Source organism: Grammomys surdaster, unplaced genomic scaffold (genome assembly GCF_004785775.1).
Source record: "Grammomys surdaster isolate TR1022 unplaced genomic scaffold, NIH_TR_1.0 125504, whole genome shotgun sequence".
NCBI lineage: Eukaryota > Metazoa > Chordata > Mammalia > Rodentia > Muridae > Grammomys > Grammomys surdaster.
This window is the reverse complement of record NW_021620360.1, coordinates 33,850-47,240: the sequence shown is the minus strand read 5'-3', so window position 1 is coordinate 47,240 and position 13,391 is coordinate 33,850. Positions and strand designations below refer to the sequence as shown.

At 43.9% G+C, this 13,391-nt stretch overlaps 2 protein-coding genes across 3 annotated transcripts in view; one reads left to right on the top strand and one right to left on the bottom strand.

The window, feature by feature from the left end:
• The window catches only part of LOC114638114 (rano class II histocompatibility antigen, D-1 beta chain-like), a 10,752-nt gene extending 3,682 nt beyond the window's left edge, over positions 1-7,070 (top strand). Inside the window, exons 2-5 of one of the 2 annotated variants that reach the window (XM_028786482.1) lie at positions 2,603-2,869; positions 3,545-3,826; positions 5,123-5,233; positions 5,959-7,070. In XM_028786482.1, the coding sequence (XP_028642315.1) occupies positions 2,603-2,869; positions 3,545-3,826; positions 5,123-5,233; positions 5,959-6,032 (734 nt within the window). In that variant the 3' untranslated portion in view covers positions 6,033-7,070. Of the gene's footprint in view, positions 1-2,602; positions 2,870-3,544; positions 3,827-5,122; positions 5,234-5,955 lie in introns of both variants that reach the window. The other variant, XM_028786481.1, reaches the window with a different exon arrangement.
• Positions 7,071-8,892: 1,822 nt separating this feature from the next.
• LOC114638131 (H-2 class II histocompatibility antigen, E-U alpha chain) overlaps positions 8,893-13,391 on the bottom strand; it is a 5,629-nt gene continuing 1,130 nt past the window's right edge. Inside the window, exons 2-5 of the mRNA XM_028786508.1 lie at positions 11,354-11,599; positions 10,589-10,870; positions 9,882-10,050; positions 8,893-9,255 (exon numbers count right to left, since the gene is read on the bottom strand). Coding sequence (XP_028642341.1) covers positions 9,893-10,050; positions 10,589-10,870; positions 11,354-11,599 — 686 coding nt within the window. The 3' untranslated portion in view covers positions 8,893-9,255; positions 9,882-9,892. The remainder of the gene's footprint in view (positions 9,256-9,881; positions 10,051-10,588; positions 10,871-11,353; positions 11,600-13,391) is intronic.

Sequence of the window (13,391 nt, the reverse complement as noted above, 5' to 3'; positions counted from 1 at the left end):
CCCCTCCAATCCCCTCCCCTTCATTTCCCTTCTCTTCTTTTCTTTCATGTTTGAAATAGTATGCTGCAAAGTTGTGCAGTTTGACACCAAATTCATTACATAGACTGTGTAGACCTTGAATTGCCATCTTCCTGTCTCAATGTGCCAAAAAGCTGAAACTAAAGAGACACTCCACCAGGCTAATTGTAACTTACTCTGTTCTCCTCTTCATGCCCCCAGAATTACCATGGCAACTCTTTATTTAGCCTGGAATAATCATCACTGATTGGCTCATGTTCAAAATTCTTTCTCAGTCATTGTCCTTTAAACAGTTCCCCCTATGTATTCCCAGCTCTTCTCTGAACTAGGCTCATGCCTGGTGATCTGCCATGTAGGATGGTTTCTAGCCAGGAAGTTTTGTATGAGGGGTAGCATAAGGATATGTGATTGTTATACACCAGAACATCACTGCCACATTTCCCCATGCTGCCTAACTCTTTCTTGATCTCCCATGGTGTGCAATGTGGAGAAGCCATTTGACTCCACTGGGCATTTGTTACAAGTGAGAGGATGGTACCTGCTGCAGAGAGATCTGTGAGGATGAGAAGCAACGGACTGCTTTGGGAAGACCCGTGACTGTCACAAGGTGCAGTGTCAGGTGTTACAATCCCACCCGTTCATTAGTCCCATAGATGCTGCTTCCACAATAGCTAGGGGAATTCCACTTTCTATACTTCGCTTCTGCTTTGGAAGTCAAGTCTTTGAAGAGGTGGGGATCCCCATGTGTCTTAGTTAGGGTTTTACTGCTGTGAACAGACGCCATGACCAAGGCAGCTCTTATACAGGACAACATTTAATTGGAGCTGGCATACAGGTTCAGAAGTTCAGTCCATTATCATCAATGTAGGAACATGGCAGCATCAGGGAAGGCATGGTGCAGGAGGAGCTGAGAGTTCTCCATCTTCATCTGAAGGCTGCTAGCACAATTCTGACCCCCAAGCAGCTAGGATGAGGCTCTTAATGCCCACACCCACAGTGACACACCTAATCCAACAAGACACAAGACAACACTTCCTAATAGAGTCACTCACTGGGCAAAGCATATACAAACCATCACACCATGATGACAACTACAACCTAATCCTTTTCACATACCCTCACTGTCTCAGCCCTAGTGCCCTCTGCATTCTTGATATCCATCATGTCTTCAAGATTTTGACAAGTGGTATTATCACCACACTTGCTTCTCTGCCCCTTAACCATGCTCTTTCTTCCAGCTGACAGCAACTTAAACATCTAAAGAGCCACTGCTTGGCACTTGTCTTAGTTAGGGTTATACTGTTGTGAAGAGACACCATGACAATGGCAACTCTTATAAAAGACAACATTTTACTAGGGCTGGCTTATAGATTCTGAGGTTGAGTCCGTTGTAGTCATAACAGGAATTATGGCAGTATCTAAGGAGGCATGGCACTGGAGGAGCTGAGATTTCTACCTCTTGTTCTAAAGGTAGCTAGAAGCCTGGCTTCCAGGCAGACAAGACAAGGTTCTTAAAGGCCATGCTCACAGTGACCACTTCCTCTAAGGTCACACCAACTCCAACAAGGGTATGCCTACTTCAAGAAGGTCACACCTACAATGATGCCATTCCCTGGGCCAAACATATTCAAACCAACACAGCAGTCCTTCTATGTTGTGTCACTGAGATCTCTCTTGTTATTCTCTGTTAATAGGATCACAACTGCTTGAATTTTTTAGTCTTGGATAATTTTACCCTTCACTTCCACTAATTTTAAGATTCAAGAATAGAGAGATTGAATTTTCTCTCTTAGTGTTCCCAGGAGCAACAAGACTTGACACACTCTGACAGTTCTTAGGTGTGATTCATAGAATAATATTCTACATGGGTGCTATTTAAGGTGAAGGAGAAGACCTGTAGACATGAGAAGAGGCAGAATGTGGTGGATAGATCAGGATCAGAAGATAGTCCCTGTTTTGCATGTCCTTTGTGCTGGCTAGTTTTAACTGTCAACTTGACATGACTACAATTAAATCATGTGGGAAGAGAGCCTTAAATATGAATTATCTATCAGGCTGGCCTGTAGGCATGTCTATTTGGAACTATGTTGATTCTTAGTTGATGTAGAAAGATTCAGCCCACTGTGGGCAGCACCATTACTTAGGCAACAGTTAATGAAAAGCATAAGAGAGAAAGAAACTAGATGAGAGATATAAGAATCCATGTGTTTATTCTCTCTCTCTCTCTCTCTCTCTCTCTCTCTCTCTCTCTCTCTCTCCTCTAAACTATGGACACAGTGCAACAAGTTCTTGCCTTACTTTGCTGGCAATAGTAGATACTCCTAAATTATAATCCAAATAATTTCTACCTTTCCTAAATTGTTTTATGTCAGGAGTTTTATCACAGAAACAGTGAAAAACAAAACAAAAAAAACCTCAAGAGTCTCCTTCTGTGTCAGATGGTGAGGATGGTCTTGTGGTGTGGGTTCATGGGATTAGAGAGTGCAGGGGGTGAGGTCTCTGCAAGTATCACAGTTCTCTTCAGTCTGGGACAATGTCTGTCCTCATAGACATCCTGTAATGGAGAGTGCTTCTGTCCCCACAGCACGTTTTCTGGAGCAGTTGAAGGCTGAGTGTCACTACTTGAACGGGAGGGAGCATGTGTGGACTGTGACCAGATTCATCTATAACCAGGAAGAGTTTGCCCTCTTTGACAGTAACATTGGGAAATTCCTGGCAGTGACTGAGCTGGGGCAGCCCATAGCTGAGTACTTGAACACCCAGAAGGACATGCTGGACAACTATCGTGCCTCAGTGGACAGGTGCAGAAATAACTATGACCTTGTTGATATCTTCATGTTGAACTTAAAAGGTAAGCATTAGATCAGAAGTAGATGGGTTAAGGTGTGTGTGTTTGTGTGTGTGTGTGTGTGTGTGTGTGTGTGTGTGTGTGTGTGTGTGTGTATGTAAAGAGAGAGAGAGAAAGAGACAGAGACAGACAGACAGACAGACATACAGGAGAGTGCTGTGTCACATGTGTGCAGATGATAAGACAGCTTACTAGAGTCATTCTCTCCATCCATCATGTGGTCCTAAGAATTGAATTCAGATCATTAGTCTTGGAAGCAAGCACCTTCATCTACTGAATCATGTCCCTAGCCCTTACTGTAATGACTATTTAACTTTTCTTGTTTTGGGACCCCTGAAAATCATCTCTCTCTTTGTTTTGCTTCCCAGGGTAGACCCATTCCTGAGCCGTTCTGTGGTGTATGTGCTTTGAAGTAATGTATTCATGATCTCTCTACAAACACTACTTTCAGGCATATTTTTGAACTGAAAATATTTCAGTTCAATAATCAATTATTATTCCATCTTATAAAATAAGTCTTTACAGTTTTTTTTTTCAGTTCCAACAGACTCTGGTGTCAGGATTTACATGAGGGACAGGTTTAGAAACCCAGCAAGATCTTCTGCCTGGATGGATGGAAACAGGCAGAGAGGACAGCTCATCTCTCATGGCTCCTTCTTACCTTTCTGTCTCCTCTAGCTGAGCCCAAGGTGACTGTGTACCCTTCAAAGACACAGCCTCTGGAACACCATAACCTCCTGGTCTGCTCTGTGAGTGACTTCTACCCTGGAAGCATTAAGGTCACATGGTTTCGGAATGGCAAGGAGGAGAAGGCTGGAGTTGTGTCCACAGGCCTGATCTCAAATGGAGATTGGACCTACCAGACCCAAGTAATGCTGGAGACGGTGCCTCATGGTGGAGAGGTTTACACCTGCCAGGTGGAGCATCCCAGCCTGACCAGCCCTGTCACAGTGGAGTGGAGTGAGTAGGAAAGCCCTTGACCCTGCAAATCCCTGCCCACCGTGTAGTAGGCATGACTTTCTCCTACCTGTTAGCTTTCTCTGACCCTGTAAATCCCTGCCCACCAGGGATTTTTACACAAGAAAAGATAAATAAAATTCTTGAGTTACTAGCATTTTTTCCTCACCTAGTTAACCATCTATGGCCAGTATACTTGCTGATTAGTGGGGAGGCCTTGTGGAAATGTTCCTAAGCAGAGAGTCATTGAAAACAAAAAGATCAAGATAGACTGAGTGAAGGTTCTGGGTGCCCTCTGCCAAGTTTTTCAGTGAAGAAGACAAATGTCCCCAGTACAGTACATGGGATGAGCTCAGTTCTTTGTCAAGATCAGGATGAAATGAACCTGTGAGGTTTATCCACAGCCTCAGAAGGATACACTTCCTCAAGGGCAGCAACTACTAAGAGCTAAATGGAGCTGCCATCAAAAGCTTGCTGGCCATCCTACAAAACATCTGTCAATGGTCAATTACTCCAAATTTTATTTCTCTAGAGTGTAGAGGACTCAAGTGAGATGTAGGTTCTCCACAGCACACTGTTGACCACAAAGCTGCAGAAAACACTGGACCAAGTTACTTATAATCACAGGTAGCTCACAGTTTTTGTCACCCCACAAGTGCAAGAGAAGGTGACCCCCTGAAAATACTTGAGATGCACATGCATCCTGCAGGGACACTCAACAGTCATGGTGGCTGCTGCTACAAAACAATATGCAGATGACATTGTCTCTCTTCAGACAAGACAGAAACAGTAACAGGTTAAAGACTAAGTGCCACTCTAGGTTTGGGTCAGCATATACTTGGTTCTTCTTGGTCTTGTTCCATTCAGGATCTGTGCTGTGGCTGACTCCCTCAGTAGGCCATGGCTCAGAAAATGCCTGTGGTTACCACCATTGGCTTCATGGTCTGATCTGCTCCTTCACTGTTGTTTGTAGAGACAGATACAATTCTCATGCATAGCGTACTATTGGGCAACATTGTGGTGTGCAACACTCCCCACCCACCAGCTGCAGCTGTTCGGTTAACAGAAATGATTTACCAGTTACATTACAAGAGATGGCATAGACGGATAAAAAAACTCTAGATGCTGACATTCTCATCCATGGCTTCAGTCAATGACTTCCACTGTTGCTCTTTTGTGTGACTCCGAATTAACTTTCCAGATGTGACAAGTTCTAGCTCCTCCAGTACTCTGATATCAGGGTTGCAATGTGAGATGCTGAATTTAACATAAAAACCCACACCTGGCTTCCATCCTTAGGGGCTCGGTCCACATCTGCACAGAACAAGATGCTGATTGGAGCCATGGGCGTGGTGCTAGGTCTGTTCATCCTCACAGTGGGGCTGTTCGTCTACTTAAGTAATCTGAGAGGTAAGGAGCCTGGTTGAGGGACATCTACATTCGCTCCAACATTGGGTTATTACAAATAAAGTGGGTATGAACATGGTGAAGCAAGTGCCCTTGTGGTATTGTGAGGGGTCTTTAGGGTATATGCCCGGAGTGGTATAGCTGGTTCTTGGGGTGGATCAATTTCCAATTTTATGTGAAACCGCTAAATTGATTTCCATAGTGACTGCATAGGTTTGAACTGCCACCAACAATGGAACAGTGTTCCCCTTGTTCCACATCATAGCCAGCATGAGCTTTCGCTTGTGTGTTTGATCTTAGCTGTTCTGACAAGCACAGAATGGAATCTCACAGTCATTTTGAGTTGCATTTCCCTGATGACCAAAAATGTTAACATTTCTTTAAGTGCTTCTAGGGCAGTTTAGATTCCTCTCTTGAGAATTCTCTATGTAGATCTATACCCCATGTTTAGTGTATTATTTGATTTGATGATGTGTAGTTTCTTGGGTTCTTTATATAGTTTGGAAATCAGCCTTCTGCCAGATTTGGAATTGGGGAAAATTTTCCCATTCTGTAGGCTGCTGTTATATCCTATTGATGGTGTCCTTTGCTTTGCAGAAGTTTCTAAGTTTCATGATGTCTCATCTAATAATTTTTTATCTTAGAGCCTGAGCCGTTGGTGTTCTCTCCAGAAAATTGTCTCCTGTACCAATGACTTCAAGGCTATTCCCCACTTTCTCTTCTAGCAGGACCAGTGTCTCATGGTGCTGGAGAAGGAGCTGAGAGTCCCACATCCAGATTGGCAGGCAGCAGGAGTGAATGACACATCGGGCCTGGGATGAGCATCTGAGACCTGGAAGCCAGCCCCCAGTGACACACTTTCTCTAACAAGACCACACATGCTCCAGAAGGTCATATCTCCTAGTAGGGCACTCCCTTTGATCCTAGGGGAGCCATTTTCATTCAAACTACCACACTGTCTCAAAACCTTGTTAGAGCAGCTAAGCACCACAGATGTAATAATGACAGCTAGAAACTGTTAGGGTGGGTTTACAGACGACCTAACACTTGGTTCAAATGATGGATGTCCACTCTGCACTTGCAAATAGCAGGACCCTGAGAGTCAGTCTCAGTCATGTTTGAAGAGTTAGTTTCAAAGTAAAAAGCTAGCAGTCAGCCAGAAGTCTATTTTAGCACAGTGATTGATGATGCAGGGTGATTTACACACAATAACATAGCATTCATTCCATGTTACGACAAATGTTAGTGTCTGTTATATATTTGTTAAGGTTTATTATGTATTTACATAAACTAGATTTTCTGGTAGGAATTTGGTGAGCGTAGAGTGATGTTAGATGTGTTTGACACCACGTCGACAGCTTCACCTTAGATCCAATGCTTTCCTTATCGAATGAAACCTCATGGTTTACATGTGGAGTTTAATCACTGCTTAGTGATTCTCTGGATGAGTAACAGAGGCAATGAATGGATACTAACCAGAAAGTAAAAATAAATAAATAAATGAAGATGCTCACTTTGCTTTTCTGAGGTGTTTTGTATTTACAGAATGATTTAGAGGGAATGTCATGAATACACTCAGCCAAACTGTCTCCCAGTCCACTCCTCCATGTGATTAACTGAATTTATATTTTCATATAATATTTTAGAGTTTTCTAAACAAAAGTATTCTTCATGTGTTGCTGGTGCTGTCTGAGTATTTGGCACATTTTAGCATAGATAGATAGATAGATACCTTTTTTTGATGAAAAATATTGTGTGCTTGTATATACAGATGTGGAATTTTGAGCAGCAGCAGTATGCAGTAGACAGTTGACATTCTTTAATATTATTGTTGAAAGTATCATCTTCTTGACTTTGGTTTCATTTGTTTCTGCCAGAATTTGATTTACAGTGACTTTGTACCCTACATTATTAAATTTCTTATTACATAGAGTCTGAGGTCTCTTCTCCCTCAGGATCTGGCTATATCTAGAGGAAACAGTGACAATTTTGTATTCTTTAAGACCCTAATCCCTTTTTGTGTGTTTATTTTGCCATTTTTTTCATTGCCCCATTTCATAATGTTCTACCTACCAAGTGGGAAAACTCTGGATACTCTGCCCCATGACTGATGTGAAAAGAAAAGCAGACTTCTTTTCCCAGATCAAATAAATTGCTTATAATTGCAGATTTCCTGAGAAATGAGTTCTTGCAAAAAGTAATTAATAACAACAACTTTAAGACACAGTACTAAAGTCCATCAGCATTCATTCCATGAGTCCATCTGGGTGAACAAATGTTGTTTATATCCATCTCTCAATTAGTGCGAACTGTATTAACTGATTCGCAAATGCTGAAACACTCTGGCCTTTCTACATAAATTGATAATGTCACTGGATTTAGTCTCTATCTCGAAGCTCATCACTCACACAGCAGCATCCGTTCTCTCTGCTCCTGACTGCACATGTCTATATTCCTAGCATCTGTTCTCTCTGCTCTTGACTCTCCATGTCTATATTCCTGGGATCTAGTCTCTCGGCTCTTGATTCTGCATGTCTATACTCCAAGCATCCATTCTCTCTGCTCTTAAATGTGCATGGAACGCTCTTGTGTTTCTGCCTCTACGTTACAGCAGATGTGATTGGAATTGTCAACAAAGCAACTCCAGTTGCTTTTGTCAGAGTGTTTGTCACAGTGACAGAAAGGAAGATGAGTGGACAGACCAGGAAGCACTGAGGAATGAAGAACTGAGGAAAACCTTCACCATCCTGACTCCGGTGACCTACTTCTGAGGCTAAGCTCACCACTTCCCCAAATTTCACCATCAGCCAGTGTAGAGGATCTGAGAGATGAGACTCTGCCATAGAACCCAGGCCTGGCCCTCAAAGTCTCCTGGCCATTTCCTAATGCAAAGGATGTTGCAGTGAAGTCTCTGATCAGTACCAGTGTTCTGTAATATGTGGATCTCTAAGTGTGCTGCCAGTTCTACCCACAACAGCCCCTGTTCTGTCATTCTCATGAGTTACCAAAGGCCAGGCCCTCACTTTTGAGATTTTTTTTGCTAAGGATATGCTTAAAAGCTATATCAAGAGCCAAATATTGATTCTCATTCTCTCCTTTTAAAAAATTTTGTTTGAGGAGTTCACAGAGAAGTATATTGAATTTGTATATTTACATTATTTCCACTCTTCCCTCTCTGATGCAGCTTCTCCCATGATGTCCCAGGCACCTTCTCACACTTTTAGAATTCATGGCATCGTCATGCACAAACATTCACACACACACACACACACACACACACACACACATATCCTGAGTTTAGTTAATGTTGTTCTTCCTTGCATCCAGAATTTCATTAGGTTTCTTTGAGAATTTTATGTGTGTATAAAATGGGAGGGGGAAAGGGTCACATTCACTCTCATATCCCACCTTCAGCCCCCATGTACAAACACCCCACACATCAATCCAGAGTCTGCCATACAGCAAGTCCAGCTCCACTCTGGGGTTGACCAGATGGACATGTCTTTAAGCAATAATATCTACAGATGCTTAAAATCCTAGTGAGTCTGGGTTTCTGATTAATCCCAGAACTTATAAAAGGTACTCATTATTCAGACATGGGGGAAGTACACATACTCCTCAGGTTTCCTCCTCTCCACCAAGAACTGGCTCAGACACAAAAAACACTTCACAACACAAGGTGTTTATTATTTGTAGAAAAAAAAAGAAACAGTTTGGAGAACTGTCAAGCCATAAGTAAACAGAAGATGCCTCCATTCTCAGAAAGTTCCACAGCAGAGGAAGAACTTTCTGATGCATGTCACAGAGGAATTACCATAAATGATGGAAGATGGAATATCGATGCAGGAAGGAGACAGAGAACACCAGCCAGACATTAGATCAGAAAACCTGCCGCCCATTCTTGAGGCTTAAGGCTGGAAACTGCAGAAGATATGGTCTCTGCTGGAGTGAACAACTGAGAAAAGGGGTAGCCTCAGACGCTGTCACAACAAGTTTCTTCACTCAGGTTTTACTGAAGGCATCGCCTGTGGTGAGACACACAGCATTACCAGGGAGTTTACCATAAGGATTGAGAGCCCCTCAGCTTCCTTGCTAGTCTCTCTTGGTCACTTGGCTCTTAAAAAGTCCTTAAGTTTTGATGTGAGTTTGCAACATGAACCCCAAACCTTATTTTGCATGAAGACTAACATCCCTTGCCCCTTCCTAAAACCCTTTAGAAGCATCTTCCAGACGAAAGGATTCATACTAGTCATAGACTCAGGAGATTTCCAATTCATGCCACAGATCCAAGAGCCTATCTTCAAAAGCTTCAGACTCTGGAGCTATACCTGTTGCCTCAATACATGGAAATGCCACATCCCTGAACCTTGAAACTAACTCCCCCATGCCACAAGAATGGTGTGTTCAACTGTGAGTCAACAGTCTTGGGAATTAAACAAACTTTCCAAGATTCACAAGTGGTCCAGAAACACCCCAGAAAGGACCCATGAATCTTGAAGGTTTGGGTAGCATCTGATGCCAAAGCTCACCTTTTCCAACAAAAGGAATTAAGAGACACTACAACCCCCACCCTTCTCTTAAAGGCAGCACAACCCTGCTTTCCTCTCTCAGACACCACACGTCTGTCAGTCTCTGAGGGCATCTAACTCACCTCCAGGCATCTCACAGGCCTCCTTGGTGGCGTTCTGCAGCATTGCGTTTTTTAATACCCTTCATGATGAGGATAATCCCGACAACGATGCCTACCAGACCCACAAACAACCCGAGAGCACACACAACATTCTCTTTAGTTTCTGGGAGAAGGGTTTTCTCTTCAAACTCTGGGGAAAATAAAGCAGACGAGACGTCAGTTGTTGTTGTAGGAAGTATCATCAGTGGCCAGTGTGAGGAAGAGCGTGTGTGTTGGGGCTGGAGAGGAGACTCGTGGGTTTAAAACACTGTGTGCTCTTGCAGAGGACCTAGGTTTCATTTCCAGCATCCATATGGCAGCTTACAACTGTACATGGCTCCAGTTGCAGGGCATCTGACACCTTTTTTGACCTCAGGGGGTAGGGGGGACTAGGCACTTACATGGTGCACAGACATACACACAGGCAAAACAACCACATGCATAATTTTTTTCAAAAGCAAATAAATGTGCTTTATGAGAGAATGAAGGTGTATAAATTGTAGTCAGTGTTATGAAACACTGTGAACTCTGTTAGTCTGTGATGCTGGTAATTGAACTTGAAGCCACACACCTATGAGGAAATTGCTCTAACACTGAGCTGTGTTCCCAGCCCTACACTGTGAATGCTGAGTGTCCAGAATCCAGCATTGAAGCAGGATGCCTAGAAGTTAAGTAATGAATGCACCTACCCCAGTGTTTCCGCAGCGGCTCCTCCAAACCCCAGTGATCCACCTCACAGTCATAGTAATCTTCTGTGGAGGGCAAGAAGGTCAGATAGTGGAATTTGCGGAAGAGGTGGTCCTCCCTCGGGAGAAACACTGTCTCTGACACGCCTTCGGTGACAGGCTGTCCATTCCGGAGCCAAGTGACTTTGACCACTGGAGGGGAGAACTTGTCCACGAAACAGATGAGGATGTTGGGCTCTCCCAGGTTCACTGGGCTTCTGGAGAGTACAGTCACCTCTGGGGCCACTGTGGGGAACATGGCATAAATTAGCTTTCATTCCCTCAGCTTGTTCTGCTCTTCCCATGCTGGCCTGTGGTGCAATGCTACCTCATGACTCTAAAGCTGTGCCCTGAGGAGTCAGTCGTGTTATCCTATTCCCAGATCTGGCATTTTGGAGCTAGTATTGAGGTATGAGGTATCCAACCATGCAGCTAGTTCCACCCACACACCCAGCCCAGTTCCTCACTCCCCTTGTGTAGATTCGAGGCAATGATTTCATAAACAATAATGGATGAATAAACCAAGACTACATTAACAGCAAAAAAAGGAACAAACTTCTAAAATCCCTGGGCCCGTGGCCTGAGAATTGGATTTGCTATGCTGAGCAAACTGAGGTCTTGGAAGGGCATGCAAGACCTCCTTACACCCTTATAGAAATTTTCAAAGTATCTATTTTAAAGCTCAGTTCCCACATCTGGCAGGAGTGGATGCAGAGGAGAGGTGTGTACCATTGGCATCTGGAGTGTCGTTGGAACGCTTTTTCATGATATCCAGGTTAGCTTTGTCCACAGCTATATTAGCCAATGCCCCCTGAGCCTCAAAGCTGGCAAACTTTGCAAATTCTTCAAGTCTCCAGATGGTCTCTGACTTTCCAATATCTACATGGAATATCTCGTCACCATCAAAGTCAAACATAAACTCTCCACTATCGTCTGGAGAAAGATAGAACTCCGCCTGGATGATGGTGTGTTCCTCTGAAAAGAAAGGAAGGGATTAGGAAGGGAGATGGAAGAGGAAGAAGAAGAACCCACATGCATTTGGGTGGGTGGGGATGGATGGCAACTGGGACAAGCTGAATGGAAGAGCATAGAGTGGGAGTTAGAGAAGAAACAGGGTCTGGGTGATGGACATCCATACTGAGCAAAGCAAGCCAGTGAGAAAGAAGAGAGCTGTGTTAGAGGATTGATGAATGGGGCTGCAAGACATAGCCTTCAACATAGCCTTCTTTGTCAACACCAAACCGACTGTTGTCCGTATGTATATGGTATGAGGTCATGCACTCCAGCATGAGCTACAAACCAGTGGCCACCCTCCCCCAAACACACACTTTCTATCAGCAGCCATCAACTATAAACAGTCTCTCAAGAGCCCCTCCCCCATCCATGCTATACTGTTTAACTGTCCTGTAAGGGCCTTGTGAATATAACTGCAGCCACTGCAAGATCATTCATGTGTGCAACAGCCACGTCATGTCTGGAGGACAGTATCTCAATTCCTTCCCCTTCCTCTGGCTCTTAGGCTCTTTCTGCTTCCACTCCTACACTGTCCCTTGGGCCCTGGAGAGGTAGGTTGATTCAGAAAACAGATTTGAGTGGGTATTTAATGATATCATAACTTTAGAAATCTGGCCATGGTGCATAAGAAAGAAACATCCCTGGCTCCCTGTTATATGGGAATTAAATCACCTGGGTCCACACACAGGAGCTTCTTTTTATCCTGACACTGTACTCTCTGAGTAGGGAAGTGTTGTTTGAAAGGATCGGTTGGGAACTCAGGAACCAAGAACAACTGTGACACCACTGATCCCTTTGCTTACCCTGTGACCTGAGCAGATCACTGTCTACTTAACATGGGAGTTTCCCATTATTGCTCTGCTGAGTTCCATTCTGCCAGGATAGGTTTGAGACAAGAACTTTCAGTACCTCACCAAACCTCACAAACTCTGCTGACACTTTGTGGTCAGAAACTCCTTTAACCAGTAACCCTTAGAGACATAAGTGGTGCCTGAGGCACCCAGGAGATTGACATCGAGACCTTGCAATGCTCTGGGTCACTTATACTCATCCCAAGACTACCTCTGTGAGAAGGGGCCTAGCTGGGTTGCCTTGAAACTGGATCTTTATCTAACCACTACTTAGATTGAGACTGCTTTTGTGGGACATAGTCTGTAATGATTAACAGGGAGGATAACCAACAGCAAGGAAGATGAGGTGACAAGGGCTTCTCTGTTGTCTTTAGGAATAAGGTGACCAATTTTAACGTCTGGCCAAGAGATTGATTTTATGGTTGTCTTTATACCCAAACGTATATCCTACATTCTTCTTCCCTCCAGCTCCACTGCACAGGAAGAGCATCTGTCTGTCTGAGGCCTTCTTGAGCAGTAGAAGCCCAGACTTGCTCTTGTGTGGCTGGATCTGGCTTTCCACTCTTCTCATTTCCTTTCTGCCTACCTCACTTCCTTTTCTTCCTTTCATGTCTACGGGGTTGCTCAGGATGCAGAGCCCTTTCTCACAACAGTTGTGTACATCAACACAAAATATTTGCTCTGGAGGTAATGACAATCTTCATTTGGGTCTCTACTCTCTGGTAACTAGAACTTAGTAGTGGTAACCACAGATCTTGTAGCATTTGCTGTGTCACATGAAGAGGCCAGCATGGCTACCACTGCCCCAAGAGTCAGTCAACTAAGTGCACTTCATATCAGTGTGCCTGCTCTCTCTCCCTCTCCCTCTCCCTCTCCCTCTCCCTCTCCCTCTCCCTCTCCCT